This window comes from Diachasma alloeum, unplaced genomic scaffold (assembly GCF_001412515.2).
Source record: "Diachasma alloeum isolate Michigan unplaced genomic scaffold, Dall2.0 Dall_scaffold_00206, whole genome shotgun sequence".
Lineage (NCBI taxonomy): Eukaryota > Metazoa > Arthropoda > Insecta > Hymenoptera > Braconidae > Diachasma > Diachasma alloeum.
The window spans coordinates 494,637-515,431 of NW_021680371.1; the positions used below are offsets into that span (position 1 = coordinate 494,637).

A 20,795-nucleotide genomic window follows, 5' to 3' on the forward strand; every position below is an offset into this window, starting at 1 on the left:
CTAATGAGTCGATGGAATTGAATCTTTTTTCCCTCAAATGTAGGTACTGTTCAGCCCTATCAGTCTTCATTAATTAAAATTTAATTCATTTATTAATTTTTTAAAATTTGTTTCAAAAATGGTTTTTTCACAATAGCTAAAAAAATTTTTCTGAATTGATTGAATGATGGCTTAACAAATTTGTTTGGATGTTCCTTTGACCGAGTTCGAAGATGAAGGCAATAGCTATGATCGTTATTTTGATTTATTAGAAAATTTGCAAAAATTCAGGATTTTTTTTTTAAATCAGTATTCCCGAGATATCTTTGGATATCATGCTTCGAACAAATTCAATCATAGCTTAAAATGTTTGTTTTGATGTCATTAAGTCGAAGTTAAAAGATGATTACGATAGCTATATTAGTTGATTTAATGGTTTGGTAAATTTAATTTGGTTTCTTCAAATGTGATGTTTCAAATTCATTCAAGTATGTAAAAATAAAATTTTTCTATCAACATTCTATTGAAGGACTGAGGGGGGAGATAGAACCGTAAAGAAGACAATCGATTGTATAGAAGAAAGGGATAATAAGAATAATAATGCTGATAACATTCAACTAAGTTAACAATCCGACAAAATTAGTTAAAAAGAAATCTTATTCAATTTAATAAAATGAAATAAGCCGTGAATTATACATGATGGAAGGAAATTATGTGCAAAATAACCATTCGGAAGCATATTGCACTAATTTACTAGCAAAAACAACTATACGATATGCAATACAAGAGCAATTTCCCACTTGTTCCCATAAATGTAGATTTATCCATGTATTGATAATACACACCACACTCCATTAATGAAATTCCGAAAGCTCTAACGCTAAGTAGGGCGTAGATATTGCTTAAGAAATTTGAGCACATGTCACAGATTGACCCATATAACTACCCTTTCTTGGGCGTGGTTCATCAGAAATGAGTTATATAAGCCAAAAATCACAAAAAAACAACAGAAAATTTGTGAAATTCTACTCTGCTATATTTGAACTTGAGCCTGCTCTGAAGGTCTACAAATTCCCAACAAGATTCCATAAAATACATACGTAAAAAATTTGGGAAAATTGGGTGTTGAGTGGATGTGGATGGTCGATGCTATCAAGAAAAAAACTCAACGTTTTAAGAAAGTACATAACTCTATATTGATCTTTTATATACAATTATATTACAAGCAAAGTAATCCTAGGGAGAAGTCTTAGCATTTGAACATGAACTATATATACAATATTTCAATGTCGGTTTCGTCCTTACGATTTCTCATGTCGATGTTTTTCAATTCATCGACCATGAGCTGTTTCTTCTTTAGACACATCAGAGATCACAGACACACTTACATTATTAATAATTACTCATTTTGTTCGATAAGTAGAAATCATGATGCTTCTCATGACAGAGTATAATACATAGTACGATTTTTCTTTTGTTTGAGAGTTCTCATATGAAGTTTGAACATGATTGTTGAACCAAAACGACTAGAGAAGTAATAGTCAATAATTTATGCGGCAAGTTGGGGAGGTATTAAGTTTGGTAGGTGTGTCAGTCTAGACGCAAGCACTGGAAGTAAATTGACCGTCACTGGTCTCTGTCCCATTTGCAATTGAGATGAACTTGTCGTTCTTTGAGGAGTTGATGATGAGTTAGGGTTGAACGTATCAGTCGAATTTTTGTCTCTGACGTGTCTCTTCACATGTTTTGCTAAGTGATCACTCCGCATAAATCGTCTTTGACAAACCGAACAAACGAATTTCTTTTCCCCAGTGTGTGTTCTCTTGTGACGTGAGAGCTCGTCACTCCTGGAAAATCTCCTGCCACAGTCGTCGTAAGGACAGGGGAATGGCCTTTCTCCCGTATGTGTCCGGGTGTGGGCTTTTAAATGCGATGATTTGAAATAATTTTTGCCGCAGCCTGGATGCTCGCACTCGTAAACCCGTCTTCGAGCCCCAGCATCAGTCGAGGTTGTTTTTGTATTTGTAGTAACTGTCGATGGTGTTGTAACGAGAAGAAGAGGAGTGCGGGGAAGTACCATGGGCGTTCCAAAGATACCCGTTACTGGTACCATTGTTATCTGTCCCATGGGCGCTGGTTTTGGTGCTAATGGTTGTAATCTTTGTCCTTCAATTTTCTCCATTCTCGTCACCTCACGATCTGTGTTCTTGCTGTTGGCGATGATTTCTTCTTTACACAGGCTCATTTTTAATTGGAAGTTCCTCAGAATGTTTTCAGGCTCCGGCCATTTTTGGTGGCTGGACATATCCACTTCTCTGTTCGATGAGGGAGTTTCTTTTTGGTGACTAATTGGTGCTTTCATTACGGAAATTGGAAGGGTTGCTGGGCGACAGGTGCCGTCGCGATTTGCATGCATTATCACTGAGACGCGAGCTGGCTCTGGACTGGGTGGTGGTGTGCCGTCTAGCAACATCTAGAACAGAAATGTTTCATATTGATAATCATTCGTCTGCACGAAGAGAAAAGTTGAATAAAAATTGTCTAGAAAGTCGTGGCAAGTTTTAGTGTAGAAAAGGTAATCGTGGAGAGAAATTGTCATTCAATAAAAAAATACTTTTTGACACTACTGCTAGGTTCTCCTCATGCCGAAAGGTGCCTTTTCGTTTACGAATAAACGAAAAAGTACTTTTTGGCACGAGGTGAGACAGAAATTTTCACAAGTGTGAAGTGGCGCATACGGAAAAATAGATACTCTTAAAATTATATATTTTATATATGGAATTGGTTTGATTTATGTATCAAGGTTATATAAAATATAATTTTATATACATGTGCTTTATATATATTTTATATAAATCTTATATATATTCGAAGAGTATATTAAATTAGCCTATATTATATATATTTCTTATATATTTTTCAATATAATAGAAAAAATAATAAATAATAGAAATTCTCGGGGTGGCGGCCCGAGGCGTAGCTGTCTCACTCGTATCGAAATTACACTGTTAGAAATTTGTCGAAATTTCATGGAAAATATACTTCATTGATTTTTAGATCATTCGAACAGAAAATCAATGGAATATTGGATTTTTCAGTGACAAGATTTCCCGAAATTTCAGTGATAATTAAACATGATAAAAATTTCCGGGATCAGTAGTGAAAAATTCACCATTCGTTTCGCACTTTTTGTCTCGATATAGGGGAGATTCGGGTAAAACGGACACTTTTGATTTTTTTTTAAATATCAACGAGGGGTTGAAATGTTGATGTAATTCAATAATTTTTTTTTCAATATAAAGAACAAATCTTCCCCTTTGTGACGAGCCTAAACTGAGCCCAATTGATAAACTTGTTTTTCAGTTATGAATAATTTTAAAAAAGTCTAAAGTGTCCATTTACCCCACCCTCCCCTAGAATGAAAAAACCTAGAAATGGATTTCGCTCCAGGATTACTCGATTTGTTTGGTAATTTTTCTCCACCTTTTTCCTTCCCGTAGTAACTTGAAGACAAGTGAAAGTTTCTCACTTCTGGTTAACATACGGCTGAATAATTCTGACTGTAAGCACATTAAATTACCTTGGTCAATTCGCATTGCTGCTCTATACAGCGGCGTTTACGCGCCGGCTGCTCATCCTCCTCGGTGTCGGACGATTGGGGTGTGGGTGGCAAATCCGGCCGGACATGCACAGACTCCTTTCGCAACAGAGCCTCAACACTAAACGACAACTGCAGGGGTTCGACCTTAATTCATAAAAACCAAAATTATCATTTTTGTCTTTCATTCCTCCCGTTCAGGGGTAACAGAAGGCCACCGTTTCCTCGAAATTTTCCAACAAATTTCCTGCTCAAAGTTATTAATATTTTTTTAACCCAAAGCACATTGATCTTCATCATTGCTGCCTGAAGATTAATGGGCTTTGATTTGCAAAAATATCGATAACTTTCAGCCAGAAATTTGTTAAAAAATATGGAAAATTAGCGGCATTCTGTTACCCCTCAATAGTAAATAAAAAATTCAATTATCAAAAGTCTTCGAAATTTTCGCGGGCATCGGCCCCTGCGCACTCAAAAGCGCGGCCTCAATTCAAATCATCGCAGCGTAACTCCGTAATTTTCAAAACACTCATTTAATTATTGAACTCTCTCTAGCTATCAAGTCAGTCAACTATACAATACTCACATGAACTTGTTTCAACTGAGGGGATGCGGGTGGTGAAAGTGGCACTTCAGTTAGATCCATTGTTTAAACAAATAATTGCAATCGAGACACTGACCGAAATACAACGAACAATCACTCAACGGTAAAAAAAATAAATGGAAAGTTCATCAATGAAGAAATAAAAAAAATCTTTACATCATATAATTAAAGAATTAACAAACAAAATGCAGAGCAATGAAGGTACTCGCTGGGCGTCGTGTCGAGTAATGAAGCCTAGATCGTACCTTGGTCGTACGGCACGATGTGTTATTGTCCGATTGTGTTGGTGATCATGCGGTGTGCATTCGCCTCTCCAATGGAGTAAAGGGGCTCGCTCCTGTCGACCAATGGGAGCCGATCCATCATTTGGCTGTCGCGTGATCGCCAGCGTGCTGTTCACGTGCTCACAGTCTGACTGAGGTCGTGATCGTGACGTCAGTCTGCGTGGTAAACCCCGCTCGATACTTCATGGCGTCATCGTGGCACGGCGCGCCCCAAGCGTCATGCAACCTGCACTGCTCCTTTCCCTCTCTTACGCCCCTTTTTTGTGGGTGTTTAAACCAGTGACATGAAGAAAATACGATACTGTAGGAGTATCGTTAGTGTTGCATTTTTATTGCAGCATGTGATGAGCTCAGTTGATTCCACGTTTTTCATCGCTATCTAGTGTGGGAAATAAGGCACGGCTTTGAACATTCTATTTTCATTGAGAATATATCAAATGTTCGCCGGACAGAGCGTTTTACGAGAGAGAAACTCAGACATGAGGTCGCGTATTCGTAACATCCTAAGGCGACACATTTTTTCGGCATTGCATGGTCTGTTTCAAATGCAACGTTTGTTTGTATTATTAACGCAGCTCTATTTACGCCGTTCAATCGGAGATTATGCACCTGCAACACTGCTCCATTCTGTTTTACGATTTTTCATAGCGAGAAGTTGGTTTCTTCAATTATAGTTTTTTATTGTTTTCCAAATTTAATAATAAATAGGTAGTCGTGAAAAATATTGCTATGAGTTGGTTAGTTCGCAACTGATGGATCTGCAATACACATGATTCGTTTTCGAAATGTGCCAAGGTGGTTCGTAGAACATTCATTCCGTTTTGGTTCCGAACGGAAGCTTTGTAGTCGTTCAAATTTAAGTTTTGAATTTTTTACGTTATGTCCACCCATTATGATCCGAAAATGCAATTTTTAGATCGTGTCCGTACGTATGTGTATGCGTGTGTAAAAGTTTTTCTTCAATTCAGTAGCGAAGTGATAAAACGGTACAAGTCAATTTTGACTATTGACCAGTTTTCAATGAATATCTTGGATTCTGAGGGAGATAGCAAAATTTTTGTTACAACATTTTTTGTTGAGCCAATTGGGAGCTACAACAAAGGTAATTACGGAAATTTCGCTATCTCCCTTGGATTCAGAAATATTCCTCAAAAACTCAGTTGAGAGAAGAGTCGACTTGAACCGTTTTAACACCTCGCTACTAAATTGTTCGCTAATGAATAGATGGAATTGAATCTTTTTTTCAAATGTAGGAATTGTCGAGCCCTATCGATCGCCATGAATTGAAATTTAATTCATCGATTAATTTTTTCAATTTTTTCGAAAATCTGTTGTCCCACGATAACTAAAGAAAAATGTACTGAATTGATAGAATGTTGGCTTAACAAATTTGTTTGGATGTCCCTTTCACTGAGTTCGAAGATGGAAGCGATAGCAATAATCGCTATTTTCATTTATTCGAAAATTTTGTATTGTTTGAAAATCAGAATTCCGGAGATATCTTTAAATATCATGCTTCAAATGAATTCATTCATAGGTTAAAATGTTGGTTTTACTGCCATTAAGTCGAAGTTAAAAGATGATTACGATAGCTATATTGGTTGATTTGAATTTTATGATGATTGTTGAAAATTTTGAATTTTTCACGAATTTCCCTGAGAATGAGCTTTCTGATGGTTTCTTCGAATGTGATGTTTCAAATTCATTCAAGTATGTGTAAATAAAATTTTTCTATCAACATTTCATCGAAAGGCTGAGAGGAGAGATATATCTGTAAAAAAGACAATCGGTTGTATAGAAGAAAAGGTATAATAAGAAAAATGATGCTGATAAGATTCAACGAAGTTGAAAATTTGACAAAATTAGGTAAAACGAAATCGGATTCAATTTAATAAAATGAAATAAACAATGAATTATATGATAGAAGGAAATGGTGTGCAAAATAACCATTCGGAAGCATATTGCTAATTTATTTACATAAATCTAAAAAGGTTCACCCATTTTATTTGTGTCCTCGCCCGATTGTTACGACACGTGTCGATGATACAAGTACGCAAGAGCCTCATTGATACCGGTTTCATTTCTCCATTTGTCCCCCTCTCAGCCAATTCACTCAGGTTGTTATTTCTATTTTCGAAACATGAGAGATCTATAAATATTCGGAGTGGAAAATAATGAATGACTCGAGGGAGTTATCTGAAGACTTTCCAGATTTATTGTAGTATTTGATTGGTCAATGCACTTGAGAGATTATACTAAGAATCTTAATTGCGCTTTAAATACTTGCAATAGCTTTGTAACTATTGTTTTATCGACAAACGTCGGACTTTAAATTTTTCGACGGCACCGTTGCAAATGCATGACCGTATGACTAGATCACCCGCTTGGGACGTGAACATAACACGCAGTTACGTATTTTATACATGTCATCCTCTTGTAGCACACTATCACTGATTGGTGATTAGCTGGTGTGACTCGAAACCCGTTAAAAAACAAGAATTCCAGTTAGTTTTATCTTTGGAGTATTGTAGTTTTCATTATTGAATTTGTCGTTGTTTTTTAAATGAGATTCTTTTTTCAATCTTGAAATAGCATTCCAAGATTGCTAGGTACTTTGTATCAAATTTTGAAAAGAATCACGAATATTTATTAAAATTTCGCATGTAGAAATCGATTGATATTATTTGGGGGAATTTGTTTTTACGTTTGGAAGACTATTCATATTTTTCAAGTCTCTGTAATTGCGTTGTGGTCTGTTTAATTTTTTTTCAATAGGCTGCTGGCTTTTCGCTCTAGTAATACACAATATTACTCTCATAGGACGTAATTGTCGTCAACATTTAGTATCTAGAGGAATCTATAATTTTTTTTTGTGATACCTGCCTTGAAAGTGCGCTTTTTGAAACGGTTTAGTGTGCGTAAAGCGGTTGTTTTCCGCACGGCGTGCGTAAAGTTCACGAGCGTGCGTAAAGTAGATTCTCGTGCGTAAAGCATCGATTTACGCACTCGTGCAGAAAAACAACCACATTAACCCCACTACCGTTCCGAACACTGAACTCGGCAGGTACCACAAAAAATAGGATGTTACTCGTGCGTGTGAAAAAGTGGAACTTTACGCCCTAGTAACATAACGTACTGTTTCATCACTCTGTGCGAAAAAGTAACTTTTTAAAACGTCCCTTTTCCACACATTATGGTGAAAAATATCGTTCGATACTCATGGGAAAAGTGTTTTGTGGCTTGTGGGAGATTTATAGGACGAGCCGAAGGCGAGTGATATAATTCCATGAGCCAAAAAACACTTTTCCGCACTCGTATCGAAATATCCTATTTTGTGATACCTGTCTGAAAAGTGCACTTTTCGAAATGGTTTAGTGTGCGTAAAGTTGTTGTTTCCGTACGGCATGCGTAAAGTTCACGAACATGCGTAAAGTGAGCTTTCGTGCGTAAAGCTACTACGGTGTGCGTAAAGGTCGTGCGTAAAGTGAATTTCGAGTGCGTAAAGCGAAGCTTTAAGCACAAGAATTCACTTTACGCACGACCTTTGAACTTTACGCCCATTGTGGGTAAAACAACCACTTTACACACACTAAACGGTTTCGAAAAGTGAACTTTTGAGGCGGGCATTACAAAAAATAGGATGTGTTACACGTACGTGCGAAAAAGTAAATCTTTACGCACTAAGAACACAATATACTACTTCATGACTTGTGTGTAAGGTGAAATTTTACATACACTCCGCACACTTTGCAGACATTGTGATGAAAAATAGGTTTCAACACTCGTGGGAAAAGTGTTCTTTTATTGTCCCTTGAGAGGGTAGCACTCGCCTTCGTCTTCAGTTTATTACTAAAAACCTAATTTTTTGTCTCAAAATTTTTTATTTCTCTGAGGTCAACTTCCCCATATCTATTTTTTTCAAAATTTCGTTGAATCCACTTATCTCCACTACGGATATTGAAACAAGCAGGGGTTCGTGCCTTTTTGGCCGAAACCATCTGACCATTACTTTATGTGTTATAACTCTTTCTTTCTTTCAGTTCTGCCAATTCCATTGGTAGTAAGCTTCCGAATGGGATAGAAGGCATTTGGATAGAAGGCATCGAAACAAATATTTTGAAAAAAAAAATTGAAATCGGTTGCGTAGTTTTTAAACTATTGCACATAAAAGGTTTTCAGAGAAAGTCGAATATCTCAGAAACTACCTATGCGATTGAGCTCATTTTCAATAGGACGTATTGTTATCATGAAAGGAAGATTCTGCACAAACTTCAAGTTGATATCTCAAGTTGATATTTTTGCACAAGCTAGAGTGATTACAAGGATTTTTATGAAAAAACAGGAGAACGGAAATATCTCGAAAACTTTGTATGAACGGGTATATATGTTCTGATTGATTCGGATAGAAGGCATCGAAGTAAATATTTTGAAAAAAAAATTCAAATCGGTTGCGTAGTTTTTATGCTATTGCACATAAAAGGTTTTCAGAGAAAGTCGAATAGCTCAGAAATTACCCATGCGATTGAGCTTATTTTCAATCGAAAGGATTGTTATCATGAGAGGAAGATTCTATCCAAATTTCAAGTTGATATCTCAATTTTTGCAAAAGCTAGATAGTCCATACGCAATACCCCCTTCCCGTGTGCACTAAAAGGGCAGAAGAAGATCACTGTTTTCTCATGTTGTTTGGCTTGAAGAAACCAAATTTGTCAGTGTTTTTTAGCTGAGACTGTGCATCCAAAAGTTATTGACAATTCCATTGTTTAAACCGAGGTTGCTTGAAACCTATTAGAGATACAGGAAAATAGTTCAAACAAAAGATGTTCCTTTTGTAAAACTGAACATATTTGCTTTTATCGATTTCTCCCGCATCTCGATTATTTTGCAAGATATCCGGGATTCAAATTCCCTGCGGAAATGCATGGGGCACAGTACCCCACGACGTCCCACCCTGCCCCGCGTCACCAAACTGAATTATTTTCGTTTGATCCTCAATATTTCGCTGAATAATTTGAATAAGAAAAAAATCCATTGGATGAAATATGTTTAACTCAACGAAAGCAAGATCTTTTATTCGAAGTATTTTTCATCTCTCATCGTTGTCCCGCGAACTCGGTTCAAACAATTGGATTGTTAATAACTTTCAGATACACGGTCGGAGAGAAAAAACATCAACAGATTCGGTTTGTTCAAGCCAAACAACATAAGAAAAAACGATGATATTCTTCCGCCCTTTGAGCGCACACGGGAAAGGGGTATGGCGTATGGACTAAGTGATTACACTAAGAAAAGAAGAATCAGGAAAGAAGATATCGCGTGTCTAAAAGCAAAAGGTCGTAAACGCCAAACAGCTACTTTCCGAATTTCTTAAAGTGAAAAGCCCAGGTGCGGGATTCCAATCTTGAACAATGGGATCAATCTTGGTTCAATCTAGGATACCAGGCCTTGGGATTCCTAGCTTTGATCAAGCTTGAACCTATGGTTATACNCTTGAACAATGGGATCAAGCTTGGTTCAATCTAGGATACCAGGCCTTGGGATTCCTAGCTTTGATCAAGCTTGAACCTATGGTTATACCTAGGGAAAACCAAGCTTGGTGATATCCTGGGAATGAAAGCTTGGGTGCTAAGGTAGTTCCAATCCTGGTCCAAGCTTGGTACTCCAAGCTTGAATTCAGGGGCTGGAACCAAGCTTGAACCTATGGTGATACCTAGGTAAAACCAAGTTTGGTGATATCCTGCGAATTCAATCTTGGGTGCCAAGGTAGTCCCAATCATGGTCCAAGCTTGGTATTCCAAGCTTGAACTCAGGGGCTTGAACCAAGCTTGAATCTGTGGTGATACCTAGGTAAAACCAATCTTGGTGATAGTCTGCGAATCAAAGCTTGGGTACCAAGGTAGTCCCAATCATGGTCCAAGCTTGATATTCCGAGCTTAAGCTCAGGGGTTCAACCAAGCTTAGCCCAATATGCTGGGGTCAAGAGGGGGAGGAGAGGGGGGGGGGTAAATAGGATGATAGGGTGAAAGGGAACGATGAAAAGCATCACTATCAAGCATGCGCAGAAATTATTTTTTTTACCACGGTATCCCATTTTATCCCACTATTTCACTCACTCACCATTCGATTAACCGGACTATCCCATTTTACCCCTCTCTCCAATTCATCCCGGTATTCCATTTTACCCCATTGTCTGAGTGACCCGCTGTCCTGTTTTACCTCACGGTTCAACACCCCCCTTCCCCCACCCATCCCTCTCACCAATCCACCTTACTATCCCATTTTGCCCCACTGTCAGATTCATCCTCGAATCTCGTTACACCCCGCTGTCCAACGAACCCGCTGCCCGATTCACTTCGCTATCCCATTTTACCCCACTGTCCATTCAATTCCAGTTTCCCTCCCCTCTCCCTCCTCCACTCGTGGTATCCTGTATTACACTCAATGTTCACTCCACTCCATTTATCTTCCCCCTTTTCTCAAATGCCCTCATCAACCCGATAATAATTAGTTGTTGCACAATTAGCTGCACAGCTCAGAAGCATACCGAGATATCCTGCGATCTCTGAGCTAAACAGCAGCGAGTCGGGGCACTACAAGGATGGGTGACCGATTGGGAACACCGACATCAGATATCTTGAAAAGCAATGGACCGATCCATTTTTTCTTTTTTTCCCATTTTCGTTCTACTAAGTTGATGATGTCACTATTTTCCTTTTTTTTCCAACGATTAATTTATGCAAGGTTTAAAAAATTAATCGATATGAAAATTTAATACCAAGCTTGAATTTATTGACTATCCGATATTGGCCCAAGGTAGATGAATAGCTTGGACCAATCTAAATCACCAGACTTGGATCAAGCTTGACATTCAAGCTTGGACTAGTGTTACAAATCAAGGATTAGCCAAGGTTGGTTCAACCTTGGAATACGAGCTTGAGCCAAGCTAGGCTAGTTTGGTCCAAGCTTGGTTCAAACTTGAACCAATGGTCAATTCCCACCTGGGAGGTCGTATCTCCACTTATTCTTTCTACAATTCTGCGTGAAAATACTGGAGAAACGTATTATAATACCTACATTTTCAAATTGATGATGAGCTGCATATGCGACCTTTTGCCTTTAACTTATGTCACCAGAAATGAAAAATTCCTTGAAAGCAAAACGTCGTACTGGCAAAATTTTCCAGTTTTTTTAATCATGTACTTCCTTTTGCCTGTAATTTCTATCCTTAGAAATCGAGACTGACCTAAAAGTGAAAGGTCGTAAAGACAAAATTTGGTATTTTTTAATTTCCAGTTCCGTGGACAAGTTATACCTTCAATATTCCAGTTGATGTCACTTGAAGTTATCGCTGTCTTTGATTATGGTCAAATAATTATATCGGCAACTTAATAACATTATTTGTGTGAACAGCGGATCTCAATTTTTAATCCAGATTCGTACATTTCGGAACATTGTAAAAACTCTCAAAATGTTTGTATTACGCTTGTGTATTACGTATTCGTAATGGAAGAACGTATCTCCAAAAAAAATCTAAATTAGGGAACTGAAGCGATCTTTATTTTTAAGGGTCCAACAGGGCAGTGATTGGAAGAATCCCGTGTACTCTCGAGTGTTACATGGGAGAGGCAGGTACAGCACAGAGAAACAAAAGTGGATTAGCTTTAGAAACTAGTTTCTCGATTTTCGAAACTCCAATTCTTAAGCTTCATCCTTGATGGGATCAAAAAAACTAACGATTTTGGAAGTTGTTTTCGAGAACAAAAATTGTCTAAAACCAATGCTGAATTTTTATTAATTCAAACAAATTTTCAGATTGAACTAAAAAATTGCTGGTCGAGGTACTTAAAGGACGTAAGTACTCCATACAGAATTTAGAATTCACAACCAAAAAAATTGAGTCTGAGGTTTTCAAAAATATCTCTGAAACTAAGGGAGATAGCGAATTCTTATTGAAAATTTCGGGCGGGGAAGGGGGGGAGGTGTGCATTGAGAATTCACAACCAAAAAAATAGAATCGATGAGTTTTTCAAAGATATCTCCGAAACTAAGAGAGATGGTGAATTTTTACGGAAAAATTGTGGAAAACTAAGGGAGGGGGGGAGTTGTACATTGAGAATTCAATAAAACCTGCCTCTCCCCCAAATTTTCCGTAAAAATTCGCTCTCTTAGTTTCGGAGATATTTTTGAAAAACTCATCAACTCAATTTTTTTGGTTGTCAATTCTCAATTCACCCCTCCTCCCTCTCTCTGCAAAATGCCCCCTCCAAAAATGAAATGAATTCTCTAGATGTTAGAAAATATTTTTTTTAAGATTAAGTATATTGAGTAACGGAGCTGGAAAAAAATGGTTTAAAATTAATGATCAAAATGGGGATTCATTTTAAACCTTTTTTCTCGAAAACTTGGAAAAAAGTTCTAGATTTTAGAAAACTGAAGGTTAGAAACCGCGGTCTCTAAAATTTAGAAACTTTTTTCTAAAGCCAATCCACATTTTCTCTAAAATATAAAATTGGATATACGACCTTTTCGCTTTAGGTGAGACATTTTTCCAACTTCATCAAAAGTAACAGGTCGTTTCTCCATTAATAACTTAAACTCGAGACATTTTGATTTTTTTGGTTCACTTTGATAGGTTTCCCAAAAGCAAAAGGTCGTATATGCTGGCGGATACGACCTTTTGCCAGAGAAGGCCATTTTTGGCATATACGACCTTTTGGTTTTAAACACGCGATATCGAAACGAATATTTTGAAAAAAAAAATTGAAATCGGTTGACTAGCTTCGAAGATATTAGCGTAAAACGATTTAAAAACGAATAGCTTTTTCTCAAAAACTATTTGATCAATCGGGCTGAACTTTTGCAAAGAGTTAGTCCTTATTAAGGTCTATAATCTGACAAAATTTCAGATTTTGTGGAATAAGTTTAGCCAATTAATTACTCAATTTTCCAAAAATTGACCACCGGAAAGGTGGCGATGGACATTGACGCCGACAGACATGGTCGCCAAACTTCGCATTTTTACGTTTCAGACCATTCTACATCATTTCCAATCAAAATTAGAGAATGTGAAAATAGCACGATTACAATGCTTCCATTCGGAAGCAAAATTCGGAAAAAATCACAGAAAATCCTTTTAATGAGTATAAAAGTACACATTTTTTGGAGACCTTGAACAAAGTAGGCAGTTAGATTGGCGAACAATTCGTCATATAGATAATGGAGCATGATTCAAGAGACATTTCAAATAGATACACGGTGAGACAACACTGAGAGAAAAATCTGAAGTTCGATTTACAAGAAGAAAATAGTTGAGGCATTTTGGTGAACGATACGATTTTTTTTTTGTATGCGGCACATAACATTATAATAACTTCATAAGCGTAATTTTTGCAAATCAAAATGCAGTTAAACTAACCAAAGTTCAAAAGTAACCACGACAAATCTATCGTGAGGAGAACTATAAAATAGTTGCAATGACTACATTCCATTGTAGTAATTACTTCTCCGGCCATAGTTACCGTAACCCATGAAAAATTGTTGAGGACTTTTTGACTATAATTCGATGGTGATGGAATATAGTCAGAAGAATTTTATTTTTCTCTCAGTGAAGAAACTACTTGTGACAAAGAAGGTTTACTTGATATGAGAAAATATTATCTTGTCAATTTTAAAAATCGTGAAATCTCCTGATAAGTAACTTCGTTCTCAGACCGAGATTCTTTTGTCCCGAGAGAATTTTTAAGCGTTCTCTTTATGAAGTTTGCGTTATATCTAGAATTTTTTTCATCAGGACTTTTATTACATAAAATCTTGCACGAAGAGCACAACACTTGAGATCTATTTTCTATAGACTTCAATTGATGATGAAAGTGTTCGTCGTGCAATCGAAGCAAGAATTCCTCATCAGTTGGAGATGATGAGTAATCAGATCGGGAAAGTGTAAATTCCCGCAATCTATTAAATTCTAGATATAACGCAAACTATATGAATTTATGGGAATGCTTACGCTAACACTTAAAAATTTTTTCGGGACAAGAGCATCTCATCCTGTTGAAAGGATTCTTTCTCAGTGTGAGCACAAAATTATTTACCAGGGGATTTCACGTTTCTAGAAATTGACAAGAGAATCTTTTCTTGTATCAAGTAAATTACCCTTGTCAAAAGTAATCTTTTCTCTCGGTGCATTTACCGAACATTGTGCTCTTTGAATGTAAAACATTTTAGATTCTTCACTGTCAAAAATTTTTGTCTGAAATTTCCAGTACATTTTTTGGAAATTTTTATCGAATTTAATTACCATTGAAATTTCAATGAATTTCGTCATTAAAAATTTAGAATTTCGTAAAATCAAAGAGAACTGTGAATTTCAGTTCCATTTTTCTCTGAAAATAAATAGAAAACCAAACAATTCCGGTAAATATATTCTTGAATTTTCAGGACAGTAACATGGAATGCGATTTAGGGAGAAACAAGTAGGGGACAGTGCGAGCATGTCACAGAGTGATGTCTTATTTTTTTTTCGTCATCAATACATTGATGACGGACTTTCGAATGATCTGAAATATTACAAAAAGTTATAGCTTCACAATACTAACTAGTAGCAAAAATTTCAGATGGTTACTGCCAGCTCCATGGGTGCTATAAAAATTCCGATGTTTCGAATATTTTGTATGAGCGGGTAAACATATTTTCTGTCCAAATTTCAAGTTGATATCTCGATTTTGGCACAAGCTAGAGTGTTTACAAAGTTTTTTTTTATGAGAAGACAGAAAAACGGGAATATCTCGAAAACTTTGTATGAACGGGTGTACATGTTTTGAGTGATTTAAATAGAAGGCATCGAAACGAATATTTTGAAATAAAATGAATCGAAATCAGTCCACTAGTTTTAAAGATATTTGCGGAAAACGATTTAAAAATGAACCGCTTTTTCTAAAAAATTATTAGCTCGATTGGGCTGTAATTTTACACAGACCTAATCTTTATTGGGACCTATAATCTGACAGAATTTCAGATTTTTTTGAATTACTTTAGCCACTTAATTATCCAATTTTCTCAAAATTAACCACCGGTAAGGTGGCGCTAGACGTGGTCACATACAGACATGTTCGCCAAACTTCGTATTTTTACGTTTCAAACCATTCTACGTCATTTCCAATCAAAATTAGAGAATGTGAAAATCGAAGGATTGCAATGCTTCCATTCAGAAGCAAAAATCCTGAAATTTCAGATTTCACTGCAAATCCAATGTAATTTGTCACTGAATATTTATATTAGATCGGAAATTCAAATAAATATAGAAATTCTCGTCTTTATCCTGCTTAAAATTCTGGAATTTTACTGAATTTTCAGTGAAACGTGAAATTTCATGATTTTTTCCCCCTAAAACGCATTCAGTGTAACTGTCCTGAAAATTATTAATCAACCGTCCGTGAAATTTCATTGTTTTTCTAACAGTGTAGACAAGTCTACGTAGCACAATTGGAAAACAAGTGGATATTGGCATAGGGTGTATCACTGAGCACAGCTTTTCTTGCTAATGAATTAGCAAGATTCTTTTGAATGGATTCAACTCCGATGGTCGTACAGAGTAATAATCAGAGTTTTTCTTCAAAGAGGAATGATGAGACGGTGAGAAGAATGGCCAAAGCGGTTGAATTTTAAAAATTGAAGGAAAAACGAAGAATCAACTGGCTGTCGACCGACTGGGCTATTATTCTTCTTACCATCTCATCGTCGTGACATATTTCACCGGTCGTAAAACCACTTCAGAAGAGGGATTTTCAAAAAAAAATGACGATACACACGTACACACACATCTACCAATGGAGGCCTTGGAAAAATTATACAATCCAATTTTTCAGACCATCCTTAGATATTCGGAATTAGAATTTAGAATAGAAAAGAATGTAAATTTGGATTTTATCGAAAGGAATTCTCTCATTTCAACACAACAGCTCATTACGCTATCTTGTAATTAGATAACGAATGATTCTATTCTTAACATCTTTTAACCTAATTAAGAAGGAATTTTTTCGAGCCATAATTTGATTGATTTTCGTGAGGTTTTTTTCAGAAATCATTGAAAAACCGACTGTTGAAAAAATCATACAAAAATTGCAGGCGGCTGTATCTTTGATACAATTGTAATTGTACGTGGATACGTCCATGGTCTTCCCTTCTTTCTCGAATTTCTTAGAAACTCCTTGAATTTTTTCGAAATTTCAAGAAACTTCTCAAATTCACGGACGAAAAAATTTAATAGAAAAACCTATTGAATTTGTTAGAAAATTCTATTGAAATGTTCAATAGAAAATATTCAGTAGAAAAAGTCAATAGAATTCAATTTTTCTATAGTATAACTTATTCTATTGAGATATTATCTACAGAATTTCCTCGGCTCAAATTTTCCAAGTTTTTTCGTTTGATTTTCTTGATGAGAAAAAAAGAAAGATAGAATGAAAAAAACTTAGAAAATTTGAGTCGAGCAAATTCTATAGAAAATATATGAAAAGAATAAGTTATATAGAAAAATAGAATTCTGTTGACTTTTTCTATTGAATGTTTCCTATTGAACATGTCAATAGAATCAGTCAAAAACTAATAGAAAGTTTAATAGAAATTCAATAGAATTTTCTAGAAATCCGACAGATGCCGCTACACATAAGGACCGTTTCCCAAAATGACCCCCCCGTATTGAAACCACAGACCATAATATCCACGTCAACAAAATGCTGTAACTCGACAACGGTGGTATTCCCATCATATTCTCATACACTGATAGAAAGGATTAGTTATTCTGAACGAATGAATTTGGTTGGAGACGAGAGTCAATTCGGTCTCACCAAATGTTCATTCGTTAATAGTTAACAAATGTACATTTGAGGAGCCTTGATTGACTCGATTTTCACCTTTCAAGTGAACCATTCGTTAACTATTAACGAATATTTATTTCTTCATATTCAACTCTATCATTCGTTAATAATTACCGAATCTCGTTTGGAATAAATGAATCATTTTATTAGTGTAGAATCAACAGGCCACTGACATAGTTTTTAAGCCATGATTAAATCCCTTTTCAGTAATGATTTTTAGAGTAATCGCTTAATAGTCGATTTTTGGAAAAATACCGTCAATGTCCCAGTGACAATAACCCTGTTTCTGCCACCATCAAGGGCGTCAAATGATTTTGAGAGAAAATCAATTCAAAATTTACCGAAAACGAATTGTTCTCATCCATCTGAGAATAAGATGTATCGCAATTGGACAGTTATTTTTATTGGTTTATAAAAATTTACAATAGATCTCATAACAGGGTTATTTACACTGTCGATAGGGTCTCATACATTTTCTTTTTACATTGGTTTTTGTTATGTTTTTTTTTATACATTTCGCCTTTTATATGCGGACCTTACATTTTGTGAAGAATTTGTGTATCGCTGTGAGAGCTTCTGAGTCAGTTGCCGCCATGAACTGGAAAGTCCAATACGGAGAAAAATATTTCAATGATCTCAGTTTGGCTATTAGTTCTGATCTCTGGGGATTCAGAAGGGGACATTGAATTGGGCAGTTGTAGAAACTTTTTCAATCTACAGATTGAAAATAGTAATTGCCACTTTTAAACAGATCCTGGACTCCTCATAATTATAATTATAATTATGGATCTATGAATAAATGGATCATTCTATCAGTGTAAATCTATTTTTGCGATAACAATTTTTCATTCCGGCGTACTCTCCGCATGTTTGGTACAAAATAGTATATTTCGTAACGAGTGCAAAAAAGTGTTTTTTGGCGAGTGGGAGGTTTATATCACGAGCCGAAGGCTCGTACGAGCTAAAAAACATTTTTTCACGAGTTACGAACAATATTTTTCATCACAATGCGGCGGAAATCGGACTTTTAGGCACGCGGAGCGTGCCGAAAAGTTCACTTTTCGTCACAGCGTGATGAAAAAATCCTTTTAGATAATTTTCAAGAAACTATTTTCTTGGCCCAAATAAGACTTGTTTGAGAACTTTGTCGTTTTTCTTTCAGTGCAGGGTTCGGGACGAGGATGGAGCTGGTATGAACCCCACAAAAGAGTCTTTTGAAAAGATCAAGATACTCTACTAGGCGTGAGTTCAATTCCCAGGCATCTCCTTCTAAGAATGAAGGTCCTCATTACCTCCTACACCTCCTGATATTGGAAGTAACACGACTGTTCAGGGGGTAATCAGGGTAAATATTTGGGAAATTGTTGTGTTATCACTTGTCTTAAGGAGGTACAACGACGAAATCACAAATCGAACGGTGCTTTTCGAAATAACGGCGATCTTTGTGTGAAACCGCGAAATCGACGTAGGGTGAATCGTCCAGTGTTCGAACGAATAAGGTCACAGTTATTTTTGACGTAGATTTAAAAATATAACCAAGTCGAAAATTGATTTAAAAATAATTATAACTTCCCTGTACATCTCCATAGATAATAGAAAAAAATATTATGGATATTAATTGACGATACAATTACTGATATAAATAGAGAACGCTAAAAATGTGTGAAAACCCAGTAATCGAAATGCGTATTCTGTAATGGGAATATGCTATTGGCGGCGTGTCATCGAAAACTGTTTTTTCCGCTGGTAATAAGGTAACTTAGATATTTTCAATCATCACAATATCATTTGGAAATGTCATAATTTTATTTTTCATGTATAATGCGAGGCATCTCTACCTTCTACTAATTTATTCTATAGAAAAAGTATCAATTAATTCGATTACTGGTCTGGTACGAACACTGGTTGGTTCACCCTATCGCGTTAAATCGCGGTGTTAACATCTTTGTGAATGGTATAAACTCAGTTGAAATTAAAGTTTAGACTTCCCGTGGGTACCGTTACCTCTTAAGGAGGTAAGGCTGCGAAATCACAAAACGAACGGTGTTTGTTTTCGTTTTTTTTTAACGAAACTGCGTTACCATGTAAGCTGATGATATATTTTAATGTTAAGGATTTTTATCCAAAATCGCAAGTACTTAAAAAAATTGATTTTTTAAACTGAGAGATGAAGCTATTCCTTTCATTTTGATACAAATTTCAATCCACCAACCCATGTTCATTATGTAGAAATGAAATAGTCAAAATGCACCAATTGCATGCGCTAACATGCGCTTATATGGGATAGAATCATTCAAATATTTCCTCTTTTTGCCCGGCTACCCCAGATTTTTCTCTGGCCATTGGATTCAGTATGATTTTATACATTAGCTTCTATTTTCATTTCTATTTTTAGAGTATTCTAGTAGGTGAATTATCAATTTGAACATAAATTTCATAAGAGCCCGTGTATGGGGAAAAATTAGTTTATTCATTTCTGCCGAGACTATTGCGATTAATTTTTTTTTAACGTTAGCAAAGTTAGTTTTAGATGTTCTGCTGTCAACCGAAAAAATTACAGAATTTCCCATGATTATTTTTCTCACTCTGATTTCAGCCAATCAGAGCGCAGTATTTGAGGCTGTCAAACAGTTTTATTTCGGGAATTTTCCTCATCCAAATGTCAGCCAATAGAATTGCACTATTCGACTGTTATTTCATATAGTCAACACGGTATTCAGCTGATAATTTTTGATAATTTAACTGGTAATTTTTCATGTTGACTATATTTGTGGAAAACAAGATTCCGTGGTCGAGTGAACCCCTGGTTGGAACTGTCAGATGGATTTTGTCTCATAGTGCAATTCTTTTGGCCGACATTTGGATGGGAAAATTTCCTCCCGAATACTACTCGAGCTTCAAAATTAATCGAGTAATTCCCTCAAGGTTTCCTGCACACAAACGAAGTTAAAAAATCACGAGTGCGAAGCACGAGTGATTTTTCCTGAAAAACTTGACTCGTTCGTTTATTTGCAATGAACCTATCGGAAATTGCTCGATAATTCTGAAGCTCCCGTGGTATTACTTGCGAAAATTTCTAAAAAATTTCCGTTTAATATTCTTTGTGACAGATAAACAAAAAAGTGGGTTGTAAATGTATGGCTGTGTAAAATGTATCCGGATGCTGTTCACTGCACTCTACTTGACCGATATCCGGGTGGAAAAATAATCCGTCAAATACCACTCGTGCTTCAAAATGAATGGATATTTTCCTCAAGCTTCCCTACCTAGGAACGAGTGTCCTAGGCATTCAATTGATAGGTTTAAAATCCCGAGTGCGAAGCACGAGGGATTTTTCTGCAAAATTTGACACAATCGTTCCTAAGCAACGGAGCTATCGGAAAATATCCGATAATTTTGAAGCACTAGTGGTATCTACTGAAAAAAAAAACACATTTACCAACAATGGCTAAACA

At 36.2% G+C, this 20,795-nt stretch overlaps 1 protein-coding gene across 1 annotated transcript; it reads right to left on the bottom strand.

Annotated features, from left to right (window-relative positions):
• Positions 1-1,150: 1,150 nt before the first annotated feature.
• Positions 1,151-4,860, bottom strand: LOC107036138 (zinc finger protein 184). Its single transcript, XM_015253882.2, has 3 exons — positions 4,164-4,860; positions 3,560-3,724; positions 1,151-2,452 (listed from the first exon to the last, which is right to left on the bottom strand). Exons 1-3 carry the CDS (start codon positions 4,221-4,223, stop codon positions 1,529-1,531), a joined length of 1,149 nt encoding a protein of 382 aa, XP_015109368.1. The 5' UTR covers positions 4,224-4,860; the 3' UTR covers positions 1,151-1,528.
• Positions 4,861-20,795: the final 15,935 nt, after the last annotated feature.

Coding starts and splice junctions, on each gene's coding strand:
- LOC107036138 (XM_015253882.2), bottom strand. CDS start 4,223: ATGGATCTAACTGAAGTGCCACTTTCACCACCCGCATCCCCTCAGTTG. Junction 3,725..4,163: donor CTCAGTTGAAACAAGTTCAT/GTGAGTATTGTA, acceptor TTATGAATTAAG/GTCGAACCCCTGCAGTTGTC. Junction 2,453..3,559: donor AGCAATGCGAATTGACCAAG/GTAATTTAATGT, acceptor TTTCTGTTCTAG/ATGTTGCTAGACGGCACACC.